Source organism: Mytilus trossulus, chromosome 3 (assembly GCF_036588685.1).
Source record: "Mytilus trossulus isolate FHL-02 chromosome 3, PNRI_Mtr1.1.1.hap1, whole genome shotgun sequence".
NCBI lineage: Eukaryota > Metazoa > Mollusca > Bivalvia > Mytilida > Mytilidae > Mytilus > Mytilus trossulus.
Window position 1 is genome coordinate 80426370 of NC_086375.1, and position 27305 is coordinate 80453674.

Here is a 27305-nt window from a genome sequence, read left to right on the forward strand (position 1 = left end):
CTTTATAGTGGCCGTCTGATGTCTTTATCTTATAAATGATAATCATGACAACTTTGAAATCAGTCTTTTTTTATTTGGACACTAAAAAATGTAATGTTTTGTTCGGTAAGGCCAAAAGATTCAGCCTACGGAAAAGGGAAGCAAGTTGCAATTATGTCTTGCCACTCCAAAATTAAAAAATACTTATTATCATTTCCAGAGACATGTCTCTGTCATTTCTTATTTTTTGTTATATTGTTAAAAATAACAATCTACGCAAACTACAATGCTGACTTGTTCACTTCATTTTTTTTTATAATACATAAATACTAGCAGTCCGAGTTTATTATGATCCGAGTTTTCGATATGCCGAGTTTGTTCCTTTAGGCCAACTTAATAGCAGTGAGATACATCCGGTTCCAATTCGTTCGATTGGCGTCTGGATTCAGAACAGACGGGACCTGTTCAGAACATGCCAACCGAGCGCACCCCCGACGTCAATCGAAAGAATTGGAACCGGATGTATCTCACTGCTGTTAACTTGGCCTAAAGGAACAAACTCGGCATATCGAAAACTCGGATCATGATAAACTGGGCCTGCTAGTATTTATGTATATATCATATATATATAAACGAGTCTAAATTGAAAACTACGTTCAAACCTATGATTGCGTTGGATAAAAACCGCAATTTTTATAATATATATAAGAAAATAAAGTGAACAAGTCATTTGTAGATTACTTTTCTTGTTGTTTTTGTTTAATCTTTAATTTAATTTTACTTAATTTATAACAATATAAAAAAAAAATAATAAAGAAATGATAACAAATAATTTTATTTTTCGAGTGGCAAGACATACGTTCTAACGTAGGCTGAATCTTTCGTAACAAAACTTTACATTTTTAGTGTCAAAATAAAAAAAGACTGACTTGAAAGTTGTCATGATTATCATTTATATGATAAAGACATCAGACGGCAACTATAAAGTTTTATTCTTACAGAAAAAGAGAGTTTTATTGCATATTTCCCTAAAAATAATGCTTATATATGATCAAGTTCGTTGAAATACATTTAACCAATAATTTGTATCTATATATACAGTCGTATTATACAAATTCTTGATTGAACAGATTATTAATTTGCAGTTTTTATTTCACGAAAAGCTAATGCTTATTGTATCTTTATGTTATAATTCCCTTCTCCGCCATTTTGAATTCTGTCTGCACCTACTTTTTTTTCGGCACATTTCTCGTTCAGAACACAGTTCTGTCTCGTTTTATTGAACTTCCGGTTGATTCCGTGCATTCCGATCGTCTGGAACTCGCCAACCGAGCGAAAGATACAAATTGGATTAGAAGCGGATTGAGAACGGGATTATCGGGATACATTCGCCTGGAAACGGTTGAATTATAGACGCTTCCTGAACAATATCTGATTGTTGTCGTGATTAAATTATTTGTTTTACAAATTTAAATTAAAGTTTGATGATTTCCATCCACGATTCACAGGAGCTTGATCAGACTTTTGACAAATTTTAATCGGGAATGATCGGGAATGGTCCTGTCAAGGACGGCAGTAAAAATCGTGAAAGTGTGACCCCAGCTTAATCTAGCTTTTAGGTATTAAACTACATTATACCTACTAAATCTATAATTTACTTTCGTACAATGCAAGTCGTCACAATTTTGCACAAAATTAAAGTTACAAATTATAATTTAAATTTAAACTTAAAGAACTATTCTTCAATTGTGTGTTTATAGCGTGTAAATCAGTTCAAATCTAAAAATAAAAATGGAAATTCTATGAATATAAATAGAGCAGTCTGTTCAAAAGAACTAGGTCAAGGATGCATCTTACAAACAGTTGATAATCAATTCGCGTTTCGTGTGTTTCATAGCCATGGAATTTATAGTACAGGTACGTTTTGTATACTATTTATTTTAATAGATTACATATATGTATACCTTTGTTTGTAAAAGGGGAGATTATATGCATATTTTAAAGTGTGGAACAGTCGATATGTTTGAATTTGAATTATTTACCGTGGAAATAAACAAGCTAGTTTATAATTATTAATAATAAGACCAGTTTACTATAGGATATGACGAGTTCATCCTGAAAATGAATAATGCATGTTCTCCAGTTTTGTGCTCTTAAAATTAAAAGCCTGTGTTGCTCTGCTCTGACTTCATCTTCAATACAAGTCCTTGTAGGGAAAATTCATCATTAAAGGATTATAGCTGTCAAATTCATGTTCACCGATTTAAATCAAATTCTCGTTTTTGATTTATAACAATGTAAAACATTTATATCCAAACTATTAAATGTCTAAACTAAACAATGAACAGGGCACGGGCATGATAATACGTAGCTTCAGTGTATTTGAGTCGAGACGCCATCTTATTAATTATCGAGCTCTATATTAAAGAGAAGGGGGGCCAGGGGATCCCAATAATAGTGTGACAAAAAGGCATTTTAGGCATAAGACAATATCTATAGTTTATCGTTGAATTGTAATCTATAATAAATTACCCGTTTTAACAATGCGTTAACGATAAGTGCATATGAAATCATTCTTTTATTATTGGTTGTTATGAGAGGCGTTAATTGTTGCTAGGGTGCTCTCTTCGAGGTCCGCGCTCTTGGTATATAAAGACACCGATTCATTGTGTAAGTTGGTCATTTGTTATCTGGCTGTCGACGGATAATAATCGCTCCTGAAGGAATACCAGAAATTGAAGAATTGTAATTTGAAGCTGGAAAGTAAGTTTATAAACCTAGTTGAGTTGAAAGCGTTGTGGTTTTGAAGCAAGCGGTTTTTAAAGTCTTTACGATTGTTGCAAGCTACCGGGTTGTTCCGATACTGTAATTTCTCTCGAGAATGGTCGCAGTCCCTCGAACAGGTGGTTTGTAATAGTCTGGTGACTTTTGTACTTCGGAGACTAGGTATTACAATTATTTCAAGCTACCGCGTTGTTCCGAAACTGTAATTTCCCTTGGGAATGGTCGCAGTCCCTCGAACAGATAGCTTGTAATATTCTGGTGACTTAGGTGCTCCGGAGACTAGGTGCTTCAAAACAAGTTGTCTCAGGGACTAGGTGCTTCAGAGACTAGTCATTTCAGGACTAGGTGTTTTAGAGACTGGGTGTCTCAGAACTAGGTGTTTCTGAAACCTATGATTTTTGAAGAAGTTAAATATAATTGTTTGTCAAATCGGTTGGGACCTCAGAGTCAGTGAAAGGATCAAGGATAAATTGAGGTTATAGTTTTCAGGCTACTTTTATATATACAGTTATTTGTGTGAATATTATTATTTCTTTATTAAGTTTTGAAGTTTAAAAACTGGTCTTGTAGTTTTTAAGGAAAGCTTCAATGTTGTATAGTTAAGTTTTCGAGTTAATTAAAAGATTGATATTGGAGTATCTCAGATTCTGTGAAAACGGATACGAACATATAGTTCATAAGCCAAACACGTTACAAAATTGGTGGCAGCGGTGGGATCTGAGAAACTTCAGTATTATATGTAAATAATCACATTGTTTTATTGTCATTATTTCCTATTTGTCCTTAATTGCAAGAAGCAACACACTGTTTTGTAAATACATTGATTGTCAAATTGTTTAATAAAATATATTTGGAAAATTATTTAATTTATTCTTCAAAATATGTCCCGATCGTACAGGGAAGATAAAATGTTGCATGACCCTTACAGTGTCGAAACAAGAAATTTGACCAGGGAGTTAGATAAATTAAACAAGGAAATAGAGTGCTTAAGATCTAAGAGTTTTGAAAATGCCCCTGACTTTGCACAGTCAACTCCTATTAGTCAAGCAACACGTCCAAGACAGTCTGACTCTGGAATTGCTTCTGCTAGAATTTCAGACCCTGACTTTGGTACGGGCAGCAACATACTCCAAAGTACACACGTTGGGGTAGGGGCTAAGACAAAAGTTATGCCACGACCTGAAATACATAATAAAGATATTTCAGATTCTGTTCTTGAGACAAATTTTGTCACTGAGAGACGAAAGAAAGATCTCCAAAAACCACAAGACAAATTAGGTGCATTTAGGAGAGACAACAAAAACAAGAATATTATAAAACCCGCTACGTTTGATGGGCAGGGCTCATGGATAGATTACAAATCTCATTTCGAAGCTTGTTCAAGTATAAAAGGGTGGACAGATACAGAAAAGGGTTTGTATTTGGCAGTTTCGTTGAGAGGACAAGCTCAGGGGGTACTAGGAAATCTACCCACAGATAAAAGACAAAATTTTAAAGAACTTGTCAGGTCTCTTGAAGAGAGATTTTCGCCTGCCAATCAAACGGAATTGTACAGAACACAATTACGGGAGCGTCGTCAAAAGGATTCGGAAAGTCTTCCTGGACTAGGTCAGGACATAAGACGCTTGGCGAACCTTTCGTACCCCACGGCCCCGAATGACGTTAGAGAAACACTTGCTAAAGAGCAGTTTATTGACGGGCTCATGAGTGTGGACATGAGACTCAGAATTAAACAAGCTAGACCTACAGACCTGAATGACGCAGTTCGGCACGCTGTTGAACTGGAAGCTTTTAATAAGGCTGAAATAAAGCAAGAGGAAGGAAAGGGTTATTTAAGAGCTACAAATACAGATGTAGTCACCACTGACACTAGCGACAAAACAGTAGAGCTACTACAAAACATGCAGACAGCTTTGTCTGAACTGCAGCAAGAAGTTAGAGCTTTAAAGCAGACTCGGGCACAATATCAGAATCACAAGAATCGAGGATGTTTCAATTGTGGAAAATTTGGACACTTCAAGAAAGATTGTCCCGATAGTAGTGTGGAAAGAGGACATTCAAACTCCCAAAACCTACCCGAATTTTCACGGGAAAAACAGAACGGTTCGATAGGAGTTAACAAATTAGCAAATGAGGCTGGTATGTTTATAGAAGCTAAAGTTAATGGTTGTAAAGCCAAGATGCTTATAGATACAGGAGCGACAGTATCTCTAATTTCAAAGAAATTAGTTGACAGTATGGGTTCCCATGTTCTGTCACCAATGGACAGAGAGATATTGACTACCAACGGTTCTCCATTAATTGTATTTGGGAAAACCATCATTGATATTGAAATAAATGGTGATGTCTGTTCCAACATAGCTGTGATAGCAGATCTGAACGTAGATGGTATACTGGGAATAGACTTCCAAAGGAGCCAAAGTTGTGTAATTAATATTACTAAAGGTAATATTTGGGTAAATGGAAGAGAGACCCGTTTACATTTTGAAGGTCAGATAGGCTGCTACAGGGCATATGTTGCAACAACTATAACACAGCAACCTATTTGTGAAGAACTGGTGTCTGGAAACAACAGAAAAGAACCCATTCCTAAAATCAAAGAAGTTGGTAGAATATTGGCTACGAATGAAGAGAAGAGTAGGTTGACATGCTACCAGTGTCGCAAAATGTTTAAAAAGTCGACTTATTGCAGACGTCATATGAAAAGGTTTCATAAGAATGATGACGTTAAAATCGCTGAGCTACCAAGGGAACAAGACGTTAACTCTAAGGACGGAGATGTGAATAAGAGTGAATCCTCAATAGACAGTAAAAAAGAGTCATTTCCCAGAGAGTCGACGAAGCTGATAGATGATGTCTCAGAAAGGGAAAGTTATGAAAATGAAAATGACAGTATGATACCAGAAAAGAATGATAAAGAGTCTGACACAAATTTTAAGACTTTCGAACATGCATGTCTGAATGGAATCAGGACAGGTAAGCCAACACGGCCAGAGAAAATTGTGTCACCAAGTCAGAAAGAATTTGTTAAGTACAGAAAATATATAAAGTCTGTTAGAAGTATGTTAGATAGGAAGGAGGTCGCAGAAACAATTCGGAAAGAATTTCAATCTTTGTTTGAACTTTAATCAGTGATTGCAGATAGCAATTTTTTTTTATATAAAATATTATTGTCATTGTAACTATTGGGTTGTAAAAAAATATATCTATGTAGAGTCCGTCGGATGGGGACGTTAAATCCGAGGCCCCATGTACAGGGACATGTCACGCCCTGTGCATGTAAAAGACCCCTTCTGTAGATTTCGTTAAGAGTAGGCTCCTTGGGGCCGCTGCAGAGGCAAAATTTGTTAGGGACCTTTTAAACTTATTCTTTGTGTTGATACAAATAGGAAATAAAAGTATGTTAGTCATGCGAGGACGCATGAAATCGGAGGCGTGGGTAATGTGACAAAAAGGCATTTTAGGCATAAGACAATATCTATAGTTTATCGTTGAATTGTAATCTATAATAAATTACCCGTTTTAACAATGCGTTAACGATAAGTGCATATGAAATCATTCTTTTATTATTGGTTGTTATGAGAGGCGTTAATTGTTGCTAGGGTGCTCTCTTCGAGGTCCGCGCTCTTGGTATATAAAGACACCGATTCATTGTGTAAGTTGGTCATTTGTTATCTGGCTGTCGACGGATAATAATCGCTCCTGAAGGAATACCAGAAATTGAAGAATTGTAATTTGAAGCTGGAAAGTAAGTTTATAAACCTAGTTGAGTTGAAAGCGTTGTGGTTTTGAAGCAAGCGGTTTTTAAAGTCTTTACGATTGTTGCAAGCTACCGGGTTGTTCCGATACTGTAATTTCTCTCGAGAATGGTCGCAGTCCCTCGAACAGGTGGTTTGTAATAGTCTGGTGACTTTTGTACTTCGGAGACTAGGTATTACAATTATTTCAAGCTACCGCGTTGTTCCGAAACTGTAATTTCCCTTGGGAATGGTCGCAGTCCCTCGAACAGATAGCTTGTAATATTCTGGTGACTTAGGTGCTCCGGAGACTAGGTGCTTCAAAACAAGTTGTCTCAGGGACTAGGTGCTTCAGAGACTAGTCATTTCAGGACTAGGTGTTTTAGAGACTGGGTGTCTCAGAACTAGGTGTTTCTGAAACCTATGATTTTTGAAGAAGTTAAATATAATTGTTTGTCAAATCGGTTGGGACCTCAGAGTCAGTGAAAGGATCAAGGATAAATTGAGGTTATAGTTTTCAGGCTACTTTTATATATACAGTTATTTGTGTGAATATTATTATTTCTTTATTAAGTTTTGAAGTTTAAAAACTGGTCTTGTAGTTTTTAAGGAAAGCTTCAATGTTGTATAGTTAAGTTTTCGAGTTAATTAAAAGATTGATATTGGAGTATCTCAGATTCTGTGAAAACGGATACGAACATATAGTTCATAAGCCAAACACGTTACAATAGCAAAACAGCAAATTGATTTGGTTAATAACAGATAACAAGGAATTAAAATGGACAAAAACAGATAACAGTAAATGAAATATTAAAATAATTCGGTCTTTGACAAATCAGTATTTCTTATTACGGATATAATCCTTTGTAATGCATTCCTTTTTCTATGACTGTGTTTTTAGTATTAATTTATGTATCTAGAATGTGTTTAAATTACTACTCAATATATTATAATATTTTTATACGCTCGTTTACTGAACGTATTATGGTATACTGACTGCTGTCCGTCTGTTGTCAACATGTCGTTCATTAACTCAAAAACTCTTTACCCAATTGCATTAAACTTTGAGAAATAGTTTATATCTATTGACGTGAGCCCTTTTTGTTATTTTTTTTTATAAATTTTAGATTTTAAGGTTCTGGGTAATGGGTTTTTATTCAATAAAATTGGTGTTTTTTTTCAGTTTTCTGATGATATCTCAAAAATGCTTTCACAAAAAAAGGAATTTTGGTGCATTTGTTTATATCTATTAACATGAGGTCACTTTCAATTTTTATAAATTTTAGATTTTACGTTTCCGAGTTAATGTGTTTTATTAATTAAAAAGGGGGGGATTTTCCAATTTTCAGACATTACATTAACACAAAAAATGTTATCAGCAGTTCTCATCTATTGTTGTAAACTCCCTTTCGATTTTTATTAATTTTAGATTTTATGTTATTGAGTTAAGGGATTATATTTATAAGAAAAAGGTGGTATTTTCTAGTATTCAAAAATAACTGGAAAATGCTTTCAGCAGTTCTCATGAAACGTGTGTGTATTGTTTATATATATAATGACTGAAGCTCCCTTTCATGCCTTTGTTGCTAATAAAAGAATTGACCAAAAAGAGTTTGAATATTCTGACTTTTTCTAAATGACCATTTAATGAGGTGTGTGAATTTTTCTTAATAAGACTATGAGGCAAAGTGGTATATAGGGTAGACACCTCAAAAGCAATTTATTCAACTATTTCCAAAGGCCTTATTTGAACAATTTTTTCTCAGGTTTTTGATTGTACCAAGTGTACTTGTAAGTCGAATACATAGTTTAGTAGTTAAACAATGGCTTGAAACAAAATAAATCTTTGTATGTAATGAGTTATGTGCAGCTTCGGACCCAAGTACATGGTTGGAACTTTCATTGTACAATGCATTTGGTTCTGCTTTGAAAAGAATCACAGAGCTGAGTCCATGTACTATATTATATAAAAGGTAAAGTGGTTGTTAGGACCTAGCCCTTAATTGAGATCCTTGTCAGATATTCCTGGCCATATGTTTTCCTTTTTGTCATATGAAGAATTGTTTTAATTTATTATGTTCGTAGGGGAAACATATTCTCATACAAAAAAATAAGATAATCCTAAATACACATTCATAAAAAACAATGGAATTTATTACAAAGGATAATCATAAGATATACTTGAATTGTCCTGGACCTCACTTCTGTGATGAACATACATACCGAATATTGACTGTAAAAAAAATGCTAACATTCCAATTTTCAATAACAATTAACAGCAAATACATAATCACAATAACAGATAACAAAAAAACTTAAAGCCCAATAAAAGCTTACAAAGAATAAGACAATAACAGCTAACAGCAAATATATTTTCAAAATAACAGATAACAAAGAATTAAATTGCCCCATAACAGCATAACAGTTAAACCCCTTGCCCCCTCTCTAAAGTCATCTGATGACAGCGATGTTAACATAAGTATGGATGTAAATAGATTGAGCAAACTCGTGCTGTTGAATTATTATAGGTCTTTTTACGTTCATATTATAGATGAAAATAAATGTGCATCATCGTTTTTACCTGTACAAGAATGGGTTTTTTTGTGGATCGAATCAGTCAATCAAATGATTTACCTTTGTTTCACTTTCAATGAAGACATCCTTTTGATTTTTGAAAATAACTTTACACTTACAATTCACGTTATGAAACTTAATTTAACTATCCCTTTGATATCTTTCGTCCCTCTTTCATTATAAAATAGGGACGAAAGATACCAAATGACAGTCAAACTCGTAAATCTAAAACAAACTGACAACGCCATGGCTAAAAATGAAAAAGACAAACAGAAAAACAATAGTACACATGACACAACATAGAAAACTAAAGAATAAACAACACGAACCCCACCAAAAACTAGGGTTGATCTCAGGTGCTCCGGAAGGGTAAGCAGATCCTGCTCCACATGCGGCACCCGTCGTGTTGCTTATGTGATTACAAATCCGGTAAATAGTCTAATTCGGTAGGTCAAATTCATGAAAGGGAAGGGGATTGCAGTTACGACGTAAGGAACATATCCAATATCATTTGTGAAACGGTTATTCCATAACGGTCAACCAACTCGTGATGGCGTCCGTAAAATTTACGAACTTCACCATTTGGAACTCTTGGTTTAATAGCTTCCTTGTGAGCAGTAACCCTCTATCAAGAAAATCATGATAGGAAATGCAAGCACGGGAATATCGTATCAATTGGGAGATATATACCACGTATGCAGGTGCTGCTGGAATGTTGCTACTTAGAAATGGAAAGTTCACAATTGGAAAGCTGCAATCATCTCTTTTGTCGTAAAGTTTTGTCTTCAACCGACCCTCATTGTCAATTTATAATCGATTCAACATTGTAAGTAGTATTCAAATTTACCGGCAATTGTTCCTTCCTGTTAATTGATAATTTGACTTCTTTTATAGACCATGGAGTTGTTCGTTAATGTTTTTTTAAAAGACGACAGGTGAAGATGTAGGAACAGGAATAATAAGGGTAATCGAGGTCACTCCGGTGGATGGTCGGGTTTGTTTTGCCGCAGCTACGTTTCTTCGTTATGTTTGGCGAAGGTTGATTGTCTAATGTTTTTTTTTGTCTGTTTTTCTTCTTAGAAATAGAAATAACAGAAAATCGTTATGGTAAAATTGAGAATGTAAATGGTAAATGTGTCAAGGAGACAGCAACCTGCCCATAGGAAAAACAACAGCAGAAGGTCACCAATAGGTCTTCAATGTAGCGAGAAATTCCCGCACCCGGAGGCGTCCTTTAGCCGACCCCAGTTCAATGATTATGAACGCCATACTAATTTCCAGATTGTACACAAGAAACTAAAATTAAAAAAAATACAGACTAACAAAGGCCAGAGGCTCCAGACTTGGAACGAGCGCAAAAATGCGGCGGGGTCAAACATGTTTATGAGATCTCAACCCTCCCCCTATACCTCTAGCCAATGTAGAAAAGTAAATGCATAACAATACGCACATTTAAAATTCAATTCAAGAGAAGTCCTAGTCTGAGGTCAGGAGATGTAAACAAAATGACAATAATACATAAATAACAACAGACTACTAGCAGTTAAATGACATGCCCGCTCCGGATTTCAATTAAACTGATTGAAAGATTATGATTTCATCATATGAATATCAGGCACAATCCTTCCCGTTAGGGGTTTAGTTTCATACCATCATAACATATATGAGAAGAACATAACCCGTGTCATGCCAACAACTTGTTTTTGAATAAATGTGTTTAGTTTAGATGCAAAGACCCTATAAGTGAATCAATATAAACGCCAACATAAGCAATCTTTAATGATCTGACAACATTATCGTAACTATATCCCTTCTTGATAAGTCTATTTAAAGGTTTTGTTAATTTCTGAGGTGAAAACGGACATTTTTGTGCTTTAGGAAGAATATTTCCGTAAAAAATTGGAAGTGAAATACCTGAACGTATAAGAAGTCTGCATGTTGAGCTATATTTACTAATGATGTTCTTATATCGATGATAAAATTTAGTAAATGTTTTGACTAGTTTGTGATCTCGAAAACCCTGGTGTAATAATTTTTCAGTAAATTTTTCTCGTTAAAATCTAAAACATTGTTACATACACGAGCGAAACGTACAAGTTGAGATATATAAACACCGTAAGATGGTGACAATGGAACGTCACCATCTTAAAATGGATAATAAACGATAGGAAATGAAAAATCATCTCTTTTATCCTAAATTTTAGTATTAAGCTTTCCGTTAGTGATATAGATATCAAGATCGAGGAAAGGGCAGTGGTCATTGTTAGTATTAGCTTTGTTTTAAGTAAGTTCAACAAGATAAATTTCTTTTGTTTACATACTGAAGTCGTCATTATTGAGAGCCAAAATATCATCCAAATATCTCAAAGTATTATTAAATTTGTTTATGAGATGTTGTTTTGATGGGTCTTTGCTGATTTTTGTCATGAATTGTAACTCATAGCGATACAAAAACAGGTCCTGCATAAGTGGTGCACAGTTAGTCCCCATTGGAATTCCGATAACCTATAATATATGGAATCTCAAAAGCGATCAAAAATGTTATCTTAGGCTAGTAAAAATTCAAGGGCATATATAGTATCAAAGCAAGTCGAATTGACATAGTTTTTGTTTTGTTTATTGCTATTGAAAAATGACCTAAAAGAGTTTGAATATATATATTCACATTCTGACTTTTTAAATGCCCAATTAATTAGGTTGGTGATTTTTTTCTTAATGAGAATGTGAGGCAATGTGGTATACAGGGTAGAAACATCAAAATTTTGAAAAGATGTTACAATTCTTGTATATAAGTTACTTAAAAGTGTTTATATGTATAGATGTTTTTCGTATTTTGTTTCAGATGTTTCTTATCCAGTGTGTAATGGCATACAAGGATAGGTGCCCTCAGTTTGTTGAGCGATATCTACTTGTTAATTATTCGCTTACGCGTGGTAAATGTTCAGAGGAAAACCCATTTCATTGTTTACTGAAGGATAATACTGAGACTTTAATACACAGTTATTACAAGAACTGCAAGTCGTGGGACTGGGTTTCTAAAGGTATGCACGTCGTATTGATAACTAAAGAAGAAAATAACAAATTTTAAAGGAAAAATTAGTATTTTTTTTCATCAAAATATGATTTTTGTGTGTGTGTGATTTAATAAGATTCCAATAAGAAGAGAACCAGTACGTAAAATTAGTGTTCGTTAGCACAATCGATTATTTTGATATTTTTTATTGAGATTTTGGCTGTTATCTCTTTAATTCCATTATTAATTTAAAAGTACTGTTAACAGAAAAAAAATATACTATCATTACAAAATCTATCGAAATGCGAACACGACCAAAACAATTTGATGACTCTTTGTTCATGTTGTCGAGAGATGGCCTTTAAACGACGATTTTAACTAGTTTTCTTTGTATGCCTATTATCTTAAATTCAGTGAAAGACTGTTTCGGGCTTCAAAACAAAATCTGTAAGAATGCAGAAAGCCGAAAGTTTGGATGAAACATCATAAGAGTTACTGAAATTTTTTTTTAATGACTTTTTATTAACTATAATAGATGCAAGGAAACTATAAAAAACCCACTTGATCTCCAAGCAAAATGTACAAAAATTCAAACATGGCTAAAACCATTGGATAGAATTTGTTACAAACAGGAAGTTGTGATTAGAGAACGAAATATTGTATTGTATTGATGTAACTTGTCGTCTTTTGTTCTGTTAATTTTAACACATAATTTATACAAACAAGCCAAGTTTGTAATCTGTTGTCTCCTATTGTTATTCTTTTCTGTAGTCTCCTATTTGTTTTTGTAAGTGTAATGTTTTATATTTATTGAGTCTCATAAAGTGAAATATTGTTTCTGTACTTTTAGTATGATGTTGTATAATTTGTATAGTTGTTGGAGTGAGTGGTTGCCAATACTTCTTGTCTTTGCCTCTAGTGTCAGTGATCAAAACATTTCAGGTCACCAGTGGCAGGCTTACTAAATTTTTAGAGACATACATTTATTTACCTTTCCCAAAGATCAAGGCATCAATAAGCAAGCCTTCCATTGATAAGATGAAATGTTTAATGATCACATCAACTTATATTTTAACAGGTGTAACTTTTGAGGTAACAATTTTTTCTTCTGTTTGTATTAATGAGCAAGTCTTGACTCTACACTTACTCAAAGTAAAACTCTCATAATAGAAAATCTCAATTAAAGTCCAGATCTAATCCTTGTAATTGAGCAAATACCAGCTCCGAAACACAATACCAAATGTAACATAAGGGATATCTGTGTGTAAACCAAAACATGGTCTTAGCAAATCATACTGGCTTAAAGCAGAAAGATATATTAGAATGAATAATAATTTTATTATAAAAAACAATTAATCAATCTGGTTTTGGCCTTAGGGAAACACTCAGCATACAAAACAATTTTGAGTTCCTGCCTGAGCAAGTCAGCTTGCAACCTCCAGTGTGAGGAAGAACCTGCCTGCCCGACAATACGCCAGCCGGGGAATGTGAAGCGAGGGTTCTCCACTTAGGTGATGAGACTAGACGTCTCATCTGCAGCCGGTGTGTGCAAGGTCTGCATGGGGATAGCCCATGTACTTGTGAAGTAGCAGGGGTCTATCAAACTGGCGCTGGAATAAATTTGATAAAATTTTTCCCCGAAATGCTTGGGGATGAATGAAATTTAAGAAATAACCAGTGATAAAATTCCATCAAGGTCCAAAAACTCAGATGGAACAGCTGAGTGCCCCCAAGGATTTAGGATTAAGATTTTTTCACCTTCAATAAAGTCATGAGAAAGAAAAGAAAAAAAAATATATATAAAAAATAACAATGGAAAAATCTATATACATGAATGTGTAGATCTGCATTCTAAAAACATTATTATGTTCATGTTAATATTTTTCTAACAATTCTTGTGCATATTTAATTGAAGTAGATGACACTCTTATATACCTGCAGTAACTATCAGAGGACCAGCGTCCTAGTGTTTTGACCAAATGGTCTTCAATATGTGCTTTACCTGCAGTAGTGGCAGCTCCTATGCGTAGGCTATGACCATTTTAGTGATCAGGATTGAAGCCACATATACTAAGTACTTGTTTTATACAATTAATGAAATAATTTCTTTCTAATGCCAAAGCATTTTGTGAGATAAAAAGTGGATCAGATGGGAGACCTTGTTTAAGACTCTCTCTAACTTGTAAATATTTGACTAAGATTTTAAAAGGACAAATTTGATTTTTTACTTTATGGAGTTGAATATCTACACCTTTCCTGAAAGGGTCTGTTTTAGACTGTTTCAATTTCAAAATTATAATATCTTTATGCAAAATAATATCTCCAATACATAAATTAACAGATGGGTCAAATTGGTTGGCTTTCAAGACAGTAAATTCTCCACATCTCATAAAGCCATAAAAACCTACAGTACATACTGCTTCTAGCATTAAATCAATAAAAGGGGTAAACACACCTTGTCTTAGACGAAATATAATTTTCTCTAAAATATCGAAAGTAATAGGTAATCTTTTCTTGTTATTTGGTTTTTGAAGTTTTTTGACAGAGTTCAAAATGTAGGAGAGTCTATCTAAGGGTGTGTTGTAGTCAGATTCTAAGGGATCCTTACAATTATTTTTTAAATATTTGTATCTTATTCCACATAAATACAATTTTATGGTAGAATACTGTAGTTTCAAAAAATGGAAACAATATGCAGTAAAATAAATCAAAATGTCTTCTGAAATAGGTGGTAGGTAATTAAATTTAAAATTGTTCAGCAACATAAATCTCTCAAAATGTTTAAATCCAGTTTCATATGCACTTCTTGTTTTGCTTGCAATAGCAATATCCCAAAGTTGATGAACTATTTTGTTCAGGACCACATTACTTCTGAACTGGGTGGGCACTGATGAGGTTGAAGTGCTGCATTTGGAGCCAGCCTGCGGAAACGGTCCATCTGAAATCGAGACAAAGCGTCACTTATTTCATTTTCATATCCTGGTACATGTTTTGCACTGAAATGAAAGTTATATTTACAGGCACACCATGTTAATTGTCGCATTAAACTCATGATCTCTGTAAGCATTTAGAGCGACCTTTTTTCACTATTGCAACTGTTGCCTCATTGTCACACCAGAAAAGAATACGTTTTTTAAACCACTTGGAACCCCATAGAATAGCTGCCACTACAATAGGATACAGTTCCAGGAAAGCCATTGAATATTTTTTCTCATCTGGTAATTCCAAATTTCCTGACCATGAAGAAGAAAACCATTCTCCTTTATGATAACCACCGAAGCCTTTAGTTGATGATGCATCTGTAAAGAGTTCCATGTCGAAGCTTGAAATGTAATCTTTATTGTAAAACATATTTACTCCATTCCAATTGCTAAGAAAACGCAACCAAAAGTATAAATCTGTTCGGCACTCCTTAGTTAGGTGAACATAATGGTGCAGATCATTGACGGTACAGGACAGATTAATAAGATATGAAACAAAGGTTCGACCAGGAAGAATCACCCTTGAAGCAAAATTTAGATGACCTAAAAGCTGTAAAAGTTCCCTTTTAGTGCATTTTCTTTTCCTATAAATTTTTGAGATGAACTCACAAATACGTTCAACTTTATTAGTTGGTAGTCGAGCTTCCATTTTTTCAGTGTCCAGTATAATACCCAGATACTCCAAACATTTGACAGGACCTATAGTTTTGTGACTAGCTACTGGTATGTTAAGCTTTTTAAAAATCATCATCATAATTGCCATTGTTCTTTCTCCATCTGCTGATGGTGAATCGATGGTCAAAAAGTCATCAAGCAAATGTAATATGTTTAGAATTTTGTAATTTTGTGTTGCTATGTGGCAAATAGCTTGGGACACATGATCAAAAATTTTTGGGCTGGAACGACAACCAAAGGTTAATCTAACAAAAAAATAATACATCTCACACCATTTTATACAGAAAAATGGCCACTGGCTTGGAAAGATAGGACAAATTTTGAATGCGTCTGAAATATCGAATTTACAAAGCCAGGAGTTCCTTCCTAGACGCAAAATTATATCAATGGCATCATCTATCTTGACATAGGACATTGAACAATTATTTTTATCAATCAAATCATTTATGCTTGAATGTTCATCATCATTGTGAGGGGAGGATAAATCTAATATTAAACGTTTTTTGTTTGAGTATTTCCCCTCTGCTATCCCTATGGGACTAACCCTATAATTCTGAAAGGGGAGGTTGTTAAAAGGCCCATACATGTATCCTCTCTCTACCTCAACTGATATTAAGGCACTTGTAATTTCTGGTTGTGACCTTGCTGAAAAACTATTTCTGCATTCTTTAGTAGGTAAATTTACTTCTGATATCATAGTATCAAAACCCTTTCGTAGACCATTACATAAATATTTTACAAATGATTTGTCAGGATAACTTAATAGTTCAATTTCGAGCTTATCCACATTAATTGGGGAAGTAGCTTCCTTTGGAAAGTCCTCTAATACTAGTCATTTTTTAAAATGTTTCCCACTAGTCTGAGATGAAATAGGTAAAAGGGGTTTCGCAAGTGAATTCTGCTCTCCACCTTTGTTTGAGACTCTGCAATTTGGTAGGGAGTGGTTAGATAGGTTACACTTAGAACAGACATGCCTATAGGAACAGTTGATCCTTGTGCACCCCCTGGCAGTGTTGAAATTGTTGCAAACCTCTTCCCCCTTGAAATATACACGTGTTCTGCCATTTTTGTCTAACTTATCGGACGAAGGACCTGAATCAATGGAAGCTTCAAACTGCCTTGAATTTTTGTTAAAATGTGACTGGTAATTCCCAGAAGTTTGTAGTGAACAGAAAGCTGTGGTATGATCTGCCATATTACAGATTTTACAAATGTTTATGCTAGCCCCAGCTGTAACTAAATTTAAAATATCACGATCCCTTTTACTCCAATCAATTTTTACAAACTTTTCTCTTAACAAAGTTGCAGCTTTTGCAGAGACCATTTTATGGTAATCATAAAACTTATCTCCAAAAAAGTTGCATATATCAATGATGTCGTCTTGATATGCGTCCAATTCGGCACGCCTATCTAGGAAAACAGTTGTCATAACCCTTTTAAATTTTCCAAAAGCCCTAATAAATTCCTGCAAAGACAACTTTCTGTTCAAACGTGGATCAGGCTTTCCTGAAACATTTAATTCTATACCATTAGCCAAAATATTATTTGTTTGGGGGCATTCATATTTTGGTATTAACAGAGATGCCAAGTTAATATCCTTACCCTCAATGATCTGTTTTTGAAGAATAGGAGAAATGATATCCACATTTGAAAAAGAATCTGAGCGCACTCCTTGAAATCCATGTTGAGTAGATGAGTCTCGGGCATCTAACTGCTGTACGGTTGGAGACGGATAAATCAAATGCTGTTGTAATCCTGTTTGAAATATGGGAATATTCGGAACTTGATCCATGTGATTAGTTGGAGAACTTTGAGCTTTATACCATTGCTGAAGGTTGAATCCACTGCTGTCAGTATTAGTCCCTTTGTTTAAATTCTGGTTAAAATGATTCAAACTTTGTTGAAAGCCACTGAAACAATGTGCCAGCATGGTAGACATTGTAGCCATACTGTTGAAATTAGAGTTCTGCATTGGAATGTCATTGGTAATTCCACCTGTATTACTGCTTGTTACTTGATGGTTTACACTCATTGTGTCCTGTTCTGCCAAGGAAGTATTGGGAACAGGAATATTGTTTATGTCCAAAGAGGCTAAGGGTTGTACATTGGTCCCACTGTCTGTTACAGCTACTTCAGGTTCTGTACTCAACGGATTGGATGTATCATTGTCAGAAATAGTCCTGTTTTGTTGAATTTGTGATGTAGTAATCCCACTTGTGTTAGAATTTTCGATATATAGTTGTTTTAATACCGATTTGGGTAAAGAACTTGGAGTTTTTATGCCTTTTTTGTCCAATTCTTCTCGAAATTTTTGTGAAGTCCAGTTGGATGGATTGTTCAAATCCCATTGTCTATCAGAAATAGCTGAATTTGCATATGGAGTAACTCTATTCCTTCTTGTGCGAACACCCTTTCCTCTGCCAGACATTATGTCACGAGTGAATAAAATAATCCAAATTATAAGTAGTTGTTTAAATTGAATAATAAATTAAATAATAGCACTGTAAAACTATATCAACTAGTCAAGCCTGCTATGAACCAAAAAGTGATTATACAAAGACCATGCATATGGCTTCACACACAGATAGGGTACATCAATCAACAGTGGGAGGAGTCTGGCCTCACTGACCTTTAGATAATGTACTAATTGTTGTGTAATTATTTTCTATAAGATCTGGTATCAATCTGCATTTCTTCACCAACTGTGATTGTTTATGACATGTATCTGATTAAGAAAAGATTAGAGTGTGCCTCCTAGTGAGATTCCAGTTGTAACTTCAAAGTGTCAAATGCCAGGGATTTAACCTCAAGATGTACCAAGTGGTCTGTGTATGTTAATTAAAAGTATCAATAATGTCAGCATCTTTATTATCACATTAATTATTAAGTGTAAGCTGGAATGTCAGTTCGTATAAACAGTACTTATATTATTATATATAAGTACCATAGTAGAACCTAGAACAATTACAAAAAAAAAACCCATTTTTCTTCAGTTGGATGACTCGTGTTTTTTCTAGACGACTCATGTTTTGGAATGGTTTGTTAATCATGACAGTTTTCGATGTGCATTGAACTCTAATAAGATAAAAAAAAAAAAAATAGCCAGCCAATTGATAAAACTTATGATAGAGTATTTTGAACTATATTTCAGAGTACATAGATTAAAGTATTACTGTATTCTAATTGATGAAGAAGGTACATTATGAAACAACAACTCCAACCTTTCAAATCAGATTACTGGCGTAAATATAAAACTTTATTCCTGGTATCTATAATAAGTTTATTTGAGTCGATGCCACTGCTAGTGGAGATTTATTTCCCCAAGGGTATAACCAGCCCAGTAGTCAGCATTTCTGTGTTGACTTGAGTTATCATTGATAAGTTCATAATTATAAATTAACTGTTAACAAAAATTTGAATTTAGAAAAATTAAGGCTTTTCTACCTCAGAAATAGATTACCTTAGCTGTATTTAGAAAAACTTTTAGGAATTTTTTATCCTCAATGCTCTTCAACTTCGTGCTTTATTTGGCCTTTTATAACATTTTTGATTCAAGCGTCACTAATGAGTATTTTGTAGACGATTCAACGCGCGTCTGGTGTAAATATTAAATTTCATTCCTGGTATCTATGATGAGTTTATTTACATTAACTTTTCAAATTACCATTGAGTTATTAAAAACATTGTGTTTGTTTTTGTTTCTTAATGAAGGTTTCCATCCTGTGGTTCGTGGGGAATACATTGATTATGAAAAGTGTGAAGCTGAAAAATATCAACCATTTAATTTCTTATCCAATGTGAACCACCGATGCTACTTTGTCAAATCATACTGCGCAGAAGAGGGTCAAATAGAACACATGAAAGGCGATGAATTGTCAGATCGTACATGCAAGTGTGATTATACAAAACAATATGCTTTCCATACAATTCCAAGAAACAAAGTATTCTGCATACCGTCAGAAGAGGAGTGTACATGCTTTCAAAAAACATGTCCAACGAACCAAACGATGAATAAAGGTTTGTTTATTTTGTTTTTAGTTAAAATGTTTCATTGCACTTTGACATCTATAATCTTCATTTTTTCGTTTGTTTTCAATTTGTATGTCCGTTGTTGTGATGAAGTTTGGTCGAATGCTGCACAAAATATCAGACATCTGTCGTCAAATGACAAAGACACTATGTATTACTGCGTATTACGAATTGTTATTTACAGATAATTAACGAAAAAGACTCAAACTACACAACGGATTATTTTGTTTGAACTGATTAATATTTTGGACGTCAAATGGACAAAAGTCACCGTAGAATGGACGATGGACATGTTTTGTCTATATCAAAGTTCTTGTTTACTTCAATTTTTACGTTGTTACTGCAAAAAAGATTAACCGTGAACTAACAGTACCTGAAATACAAGCACGATTTTTTTTTATATATGTGTGCATAAAGGGAATAATATGTTCATCGTGTTACAAGGATTTTACAAATTAAAACATTAATTGTGATTAACAAAAATTAGTTGTTCTGAGATCAGTCTAGCTTTCACTTTAATACTTGAACCATTTCAAGAAGAAATTTGTTCCAATAATTTATTAATATCATCACCCAAGAAACATAACTGTTAATAACAGTCTACTGGAAATATATTGGTGAATCTTTGTGATAACTACTGAACCAGTTATTAATGAGGGTATGTTGTGTACATCGAACAACTAAGATTAACAGAGAGCATACACTGCTCAATTTGCATAGGTACTATTTCTGTACTTAAAAGCTGTTGTACTGGAAATTTCTTTTAATATATAATGTACTATTTCTGTACTTAAAAGCTGTTGTACTTGAAATTTCTTTTAATATTTAATGTACTATTTCTTTACATTAAAAATATTTTAATATTTATGTACCTGTCTTTTACACAGTTCTTGATTTGAACATCAAGTTTTAGGTACAGAAAAATACCAATATTCCAGGTTTGAAAAGAGATTTGAATTAGACAATTTTTTCAAAATGCTAAAAGGGTATCAGTGTAATCAAGTGTCTGTAGTACTTAAACGAGTATGCATCTGATTCTGTAAAAACAAATGTACCTAAATATTACAATAATTTTGCAGTAACACAATGTACTGAATATTAAAAGTAGATTAGTAAAATGTCCTGTACTAGATATTTTGGTACAGAAATAGGGCCTATGCAAAAGTTTGCTGTGTATAATATATACTAATATATACTAATATATACTAATATAGGGAACTTTAAAGCACACCATTATTTTATTTATTATTATTACTTTTACTGTTAAGTCTGTTTTTGTTATATAAACTTTACGTAAGTCTTCATTTATGTATGCCGTCATACGACAAAATTATTTTTATGTCTACCTGTGCGAATTTCATACGCGCATTTTTAAACCAGCAATGAAACCTTCTATCATTATGGGTAGACTTTACATAGATAAATTCAGCCGTATAAGAAAAGCAAAATGAGAATGTTAAATTAATTTATGCCTTTTTGTGATTCTTTGTTACATTTGTTGTTTATGTAGAGATATTAAGATGATAACACAATATTGACTGTTGTACCCCTATTTTTGACATTTTTACTCTTTGAGTATGTTTGTTTTGTTCATGCATCGTTGACAATTTAATGGAATTTGATGCGACTGTCATATAAGTGAGAGGTTTAGCTAGCTATAAAACCAGGTTCAATCCACCATTTTCTACATTAGAAAATGCCTGTACCAAGTCAGGAATATGACAGTTGTTACCCATTCGTTTGATGTGTTTGGACTTTTGATTTTGCCATTTGATTTTTGATTTTCCTTTTTGAATTTTCCTCGGAGTTCGGTATTTTTGTGTTTTTACTTGTTCGTTTGCATCATTTTGCATTTTTACTTTGCAGAATAAGGATACATGCATCTAATGGTATATGTTTGGTGAGATTCTTTTAATAAAACTCATAAACATCAAGATGTAGAAATTATATTTCCTGAAAAGCTCTGTTGGTCCTATCAGTTGTTTTAGCTGATAAAACTCATGACTACTCTTACTTTATTCTTAGCAGTTAAAGTAGTTTTAATTCTCTTCTATAAAATTCATAAACATCATGATGTAGAAATTATATTTTCTGAAAAGCTTTGTTTGTCCTACAAGTTGTTTTAGCTAATAAAACTAGTAGTTACTCTTTACTTTATTCTTATTAGTTAAAGTAGTTTTAATTCTCTTCTATACAATTTACTAATGAAGAGTGACTCTGTGTGGATTGCCTGAAATATACTTCTGTAGAACAAACTTTACTAAAAATTATAATAACCAGTTATAATAGGTATGGCGTTCATTATCACTGAACTAGTATATATTTGTTTAGGGGCCAGCTGAAGGACGCCTCCGGGTGCGGGAATTTCTCGCTACATAGAAGACCTGTTGGTGACCTTCTGCTGCTGTTTTTTTATTTGGTCGGGTTGTTGTCTCTTTGACACATTCCCCATTTTCATTCTCAATTTTATTACAACATTCAAACAGGTTAAAAACTATATATTTGAGTTCTATATATACCATGGTTTTTACGAGTTAAAATATTTAAACAAACAAATCCAAAGGATGTTTTTGTTTGAATATGTTAATGAGTAAGACACATGGTATATAAAAATTGTTATATAAATACATGGATTGACAGCTTGATCTAATGTTCGAAAGCGATGACGTTTAACTTACCGTTTTACCCAAAGAGATGGAAGCTCGCGCAAGTAAGTTTTGTGTCCAGTGTATGATCATATGCGCAGGTAATTTCAGTATGCCCTCAGAAAGTAAACACAAAACCTCGGATTTCAGCAAATAACAATTAGGAATAAATAATTATTCTAACATGTCTAATGACGGTAAAATTTATTTTTTGTTATTTTGTAAGATATCATACAAATCAATTATATTTTACAGGTTCATCTCATTTTAAAAATGTATATTTATATGTTTAAAGTTTTCGTACAAACTGCTAAAACTTTTGTTATTTTATGATTAATCCGATAATAAGACTATTTTTCAATACACAATTTTACTAATAAAACTATAAATAGTGGTGAATGAAGGGAGCGTAGATACTGTACGCCCCCTTTTTGATCGCTAATAAAATTCATGATTTTCTCAAATAAAATAAATTTTAGAAATTAAATAAATCGTCCAAAAATGTGTTGCTGGCCGATATTTATTCCTTTTCCCTGGACCCCCCTCCCCCCACACACACCGAATCGAAATTTGAATTGAAATTTTGCAAAGGAAACGGTACTACATTGTATATAGTATTTAATTTTAATATTTTTCAGAACTGAAGGAAGAAACTTTTAGTAATTTTTCCAAAATTCAGGAACCTCATAACAACACGTTTCTTGCGATGTGGTATTAATGATTTATTGCGTTTAGTTATAAAATGAAAACATGCAAGTGAATTTTTATTCTATGTTTTTCAGTTTCTTAAATAGTTCATAGGCGAATATCTATCATTTGCTTATGTTATGGTGTTCTGTACACTTTTGGCATTTGCCTATGTTATAGTATGTGATACACCTTCATCTCTTGCCTATGTTATGATATGAAGTACACCTTGAACACTGGCCTTAAATGTTTTATTTAAAGAAATGTGTTTTGCTGATATTCTTGTTTTGCATATAATTGTCAATCTTAAATTTCTTACAGAGTATGAATGTGTTGATACATTAGTGCATACAAGTCAGACAGTGTATTCGATAAAGTAAGTGATCTTAGAATATAGAAACACGTGTACTATCAGCAGCTAAGTTTCTTCAAATTATAGATAATAGGTGACAAGCGTAAATGATCTTTCTTTGTCTAAGATAATTTTTAATATATTCAATGTAGGCTACAGAAAAAAAATAATGGCATTAGGTATCATCTTAACTTGTATTCGTGTTTGAAATCTATTACAATACCGGCTTTCATAAACAATCTGATAATTTCACAAAGAACTCCTTGTCTCATTGGAATATGATACAAACGAATGATAACGCACCAACTATGAACTCTTCATGCACATCTTGTTTAACGCTTCGTATCTTAAAAGTCTGAGGACACTTAAAATATTGGAGCTGATTTTTTGCATGAGATTAAAAAAAGCACAGTCTCGTCTTGTCGGAATGGGGACGTCAATACGGGAAATGCCATACCTTTTGCATGTTAAAAAACATTGCGTCACTGCAGTGACATACAAATACAAAATAATTTTCAAAAGAATATAGAAAATAATAATCTTTGTATATTATATGTTATGTTTCCAGCGTTACAGCATTAATTCAAACAGATGATTTTGATAAAGTCGCTGTATCAGATATATACATGTGGGAAACAGATAATTACAGTAAGATTTTAAAATTGCTTTACTAAATTTATGATATAATGCTAACACTGACTTACTTCCTTTTAGGGGAATAATTGGCAAAACCTAACAATTTAATCACAACCTGAACAGAAAATACGGACCCTCTTAGATAACAAAAACATTTATCCCCCCTCTCAACAAAAAAAAACCAGAATTCCATTTAAAAGACTCAAACACAATTTTTATAGACTTAGGGCATTGAAAAAAGTTTAAATGACAACAAGTAATTTATAATAATTACACATCTGTGTATTTCAAGTTAAATGTGTGTTCAATGTGCCTTATGTGTATTAGGTCTGTATGGTGTTTCTATATACTTTCAGAGTTACTAGGCATTTATGCATTGTGTTATTGTGCTATGGTCGTTTTTGTATTTTCTTATGTAATTTGCCATTTGTTTTGCTTTGTTGAAATTGTTATTTGTTTTTGACTGGTGTACCACAAGTTTTATATATTATTGACAAATTATGTCTATTTTTTCTGCTCATACTTTGTTGTCAGTATAACGAACGTCTATATGACTGTCATATAAGAGAGAAATTAATTTAGCTATAAATTGTTTTCAAAAGCATCATGCTTAAGATTGGATACGTCAGACGCGAGTTTCGTCTGCATAAGACTCATCGGTGACGATCAGGTCAAAATGGTTAAACAGCCAAACAAGTATAAGTTGGAGAGCATTGAAGACCAAACATTCCAAAAGAGCTGTGCCAAATATGGCTACAGTAATATATGCCTGGGATAAGAAAACCATTAGTATCTTAAATATATGAAACGAGATTTGATCTACAGGTTTTAACATAAAGAAATGGTTGTGACAAATCAGGAATATGACAGTTGTTATACAGCCGTTTGATGTGTTTAAGCTTTTGATTTTGCCACTTGATGAAGGACTTTCCATTCGGAATTTTCCTTGGAGTTCGGTAGTCATTTTTATTTATCATTTGAACTCACCTGATTTTCACTCCTTCAAAAATGTACAGTGCAACCTTCCCTTGGGTTTATATACATCTCCTTTATTCCATTATTATTGTGTGATTCCCTCCAAATATATCACTTTGTAAGTGGGCAAATCCACAACTTAAGAAACAGTAAATATATGTGTATAGCCTTACGTCATTCTTCAAGTATTCTTTCAAATTTAATGTATGATACATATTGCAGTTATATTTGTCTTTTTCTTATTTTCGATCTCAATATTAGTTCAAAATGACTGTGTCAAGAAGTCAGGATTATGACAGTTGTTGGCACTTGTTTGATGAATTTGAGCTTTTGATTTTGCCATTTGATTAGTGAATTTCCGTTTTGAATTTTCCTCTTAGCTCGGTATGTTTTTTTATTTATTTTATTTAGTTTGTTGACAGCTGACTCAGAATGTATCGAAACTGTCTTTATCAAGTTACTGATGACGCACCAATTATAAACTTATGTACCACTATACAAACAATAAACAGATACACAATATAATTTCCTATTGACTAGGAGAAATATTGTTATGCTTACAAATTTTGTTTCTCTATTTTTAGGAATTCGTTTCTATTTGCAAATTATGCTCTCTGGGATTATTTTAAGTAACATTATATTTGTCATGTACAGTTTTATTTACGGTAAGTAAAATAATTGTTATCAGCAAACTTTATGTCAAAACTGTTTTAGTAAATTATTGGCATCCACTGTCAGTTATATAGAAGAAATAAATTTTCCATAATTAATTCCGTTAGTTTTCTCGTTTGATTCTTTTTACATTGTCATTTCTGGGCCTTTTATAGCTGATCATGCGGCCTAGGCTTTGCTTATTGTTGAGGGCCGTACGGTACCTATAGTGGAGAGTTTGCTCATTGGCAATCTTATCACATCTTCTTTGTTTTTATTTCCATTATATTCTCAAAAAAGTATGTTTTTGTCGAGCCTTCGATTTTTGTCGAAAGAGTGAGACATATCGATCATATATTCCCTCGTGGTTTGTGGCGTCGACAAATATTCACTCTGGTTAAATTTTTTTCAAATTTTTATAACTCTCTTAAATTATCCTGAATTTCTACCAAACTTGGACAGAAGCTTGTTTAGGATCATAAGATAGTATCCAGACATACATTTTGTAAAAAAGATCTTTTCAGTATTTTACTTGTAATGGACTCTACATTACATTTACTCTGTGGGTCAAAGTTTTTAAAGTCTTTATAATTTTCTTAGTTTTACCAAACTTGGAGAAAATCTTGTTTATGAAATGAAGCTAGTACCGCAAATGAAATTTAGCTTACATTTTGTGCTTGTTTTTCTGTATTTTTCTAATAAATGTATTTTCCTTCCATTTACATTACATACAGTCTGCAGTTAAGGTTTTAAAACATTATTAGATTCATAAACTATCCTTGGTTTTTACCAAACTTGGACAGAAGCTTCTTACAATCAAAAGAAAGTATAGAGAGAAAAAAAAATTAAAAATGTTTTCCTCAGTTTATTTTAAGCCTGCGATTGGCAGGTAGATATTCGAATGTACTTCTCGTACATATGCTATTAAAGTTTTATTTAAATAGTTTTTTTCTTATCTTCCACGACTGTCAACCCTTTTATTTTTAACTGAATTTTCAGATGGAGTATTCCCTCTTCAATGGTTTATTTTTAGTGATATATATATATGTAGAGGAATCTTTAACATAAGATAAAGCCATTATATGAAAATAGGCGAGACATCTTGGTTTGTGCATTTTGTATCGGCAATCTCTGATTTCACTATCATTTCTACCAGTTAACACCATGTAAAAATTGAAAAAAAAATATGGATACATATGACGTGTTTTTAGATTAACTAATAATATGCCTACTTGAACGTAGTTAATATATATTTATTAACCTTACTTACTTTTTTTATTTTAGTTGCTCGTCGGGATATGGTAAAAGTACAAACCAGTAAAAAAGCAATACCAGGTACTAGTACTGTTATGCATTATAGTTTCTAGCTAGGAAGGGACAGAACATAAACTGAACCCTTCAAACGTCTTGCATATTTTTCAGAAACAAAATATTTGCTTGGATAGCAAACTATTGCCTCTATTTTTTTTTTTTTTTTTTTTATCTATATGGTGCTTTTGAAACTCTTTTTATCAAGTGCTAAAATAATAAAGTTATAAGAAGTAAGTTTAATATTTTCGCAGAAATAAAATGCTCTTTTTATGATAT

The 27305-nt window shown here is 33.1% G+C and overlaps 2 protein-coding genes across 2 annotated transcripts; one reads left to right on the top strand and one right to left on the bottom strand.

Moving 5' to 3' along the window:
- The first annotated feature begins 1790 nt into the window (after nucleotides 1-1790).
- Nucleotides 1791-23480, top strand: LOC134709762 (uncharacterized). The gene is made up of 5 exons (XM_063569911.1): nucleotides 1791-1896; nucleotides 11917-12115; nucleotides 19455-19760; nucleotides 21639-21672; nucleotides 23426-23480. The coding sequence occupies exons 1-4, from the start codon at nucleotides 1879-1881 to the stop codon at nucleotides 21641-21643; spliced, it is 528 nt and encodes a 175-aa protein (XP_063425981.1). The 5' UTR covers nucleotides 1791-1878; the 3' UTR covers nucleotides 21644-21672; nucleotides 23426-23480.
- On the bottom strand, nucleotides 13455-18171 carry LOC134709631 (uncharacterized). The gene is made up of 2 exons (XM_063569781.1): nucleotides 17346-18171; nucleotides 13455-15025 (listed from the first exon to the last, which is right to left on the bottom strand). Exons 1-2 carry the CDS (start codon nucleotides 18169-18171, stop codon nucleotides 14130-14132), a joined length of 1722 nt encoding a protein of 573 aa, XP_063425851.1. The 3' UTR covers nucleotides 13455-14129.
- Nucleotides 23481-27305: the final 3825 nt, after the last annotated feature.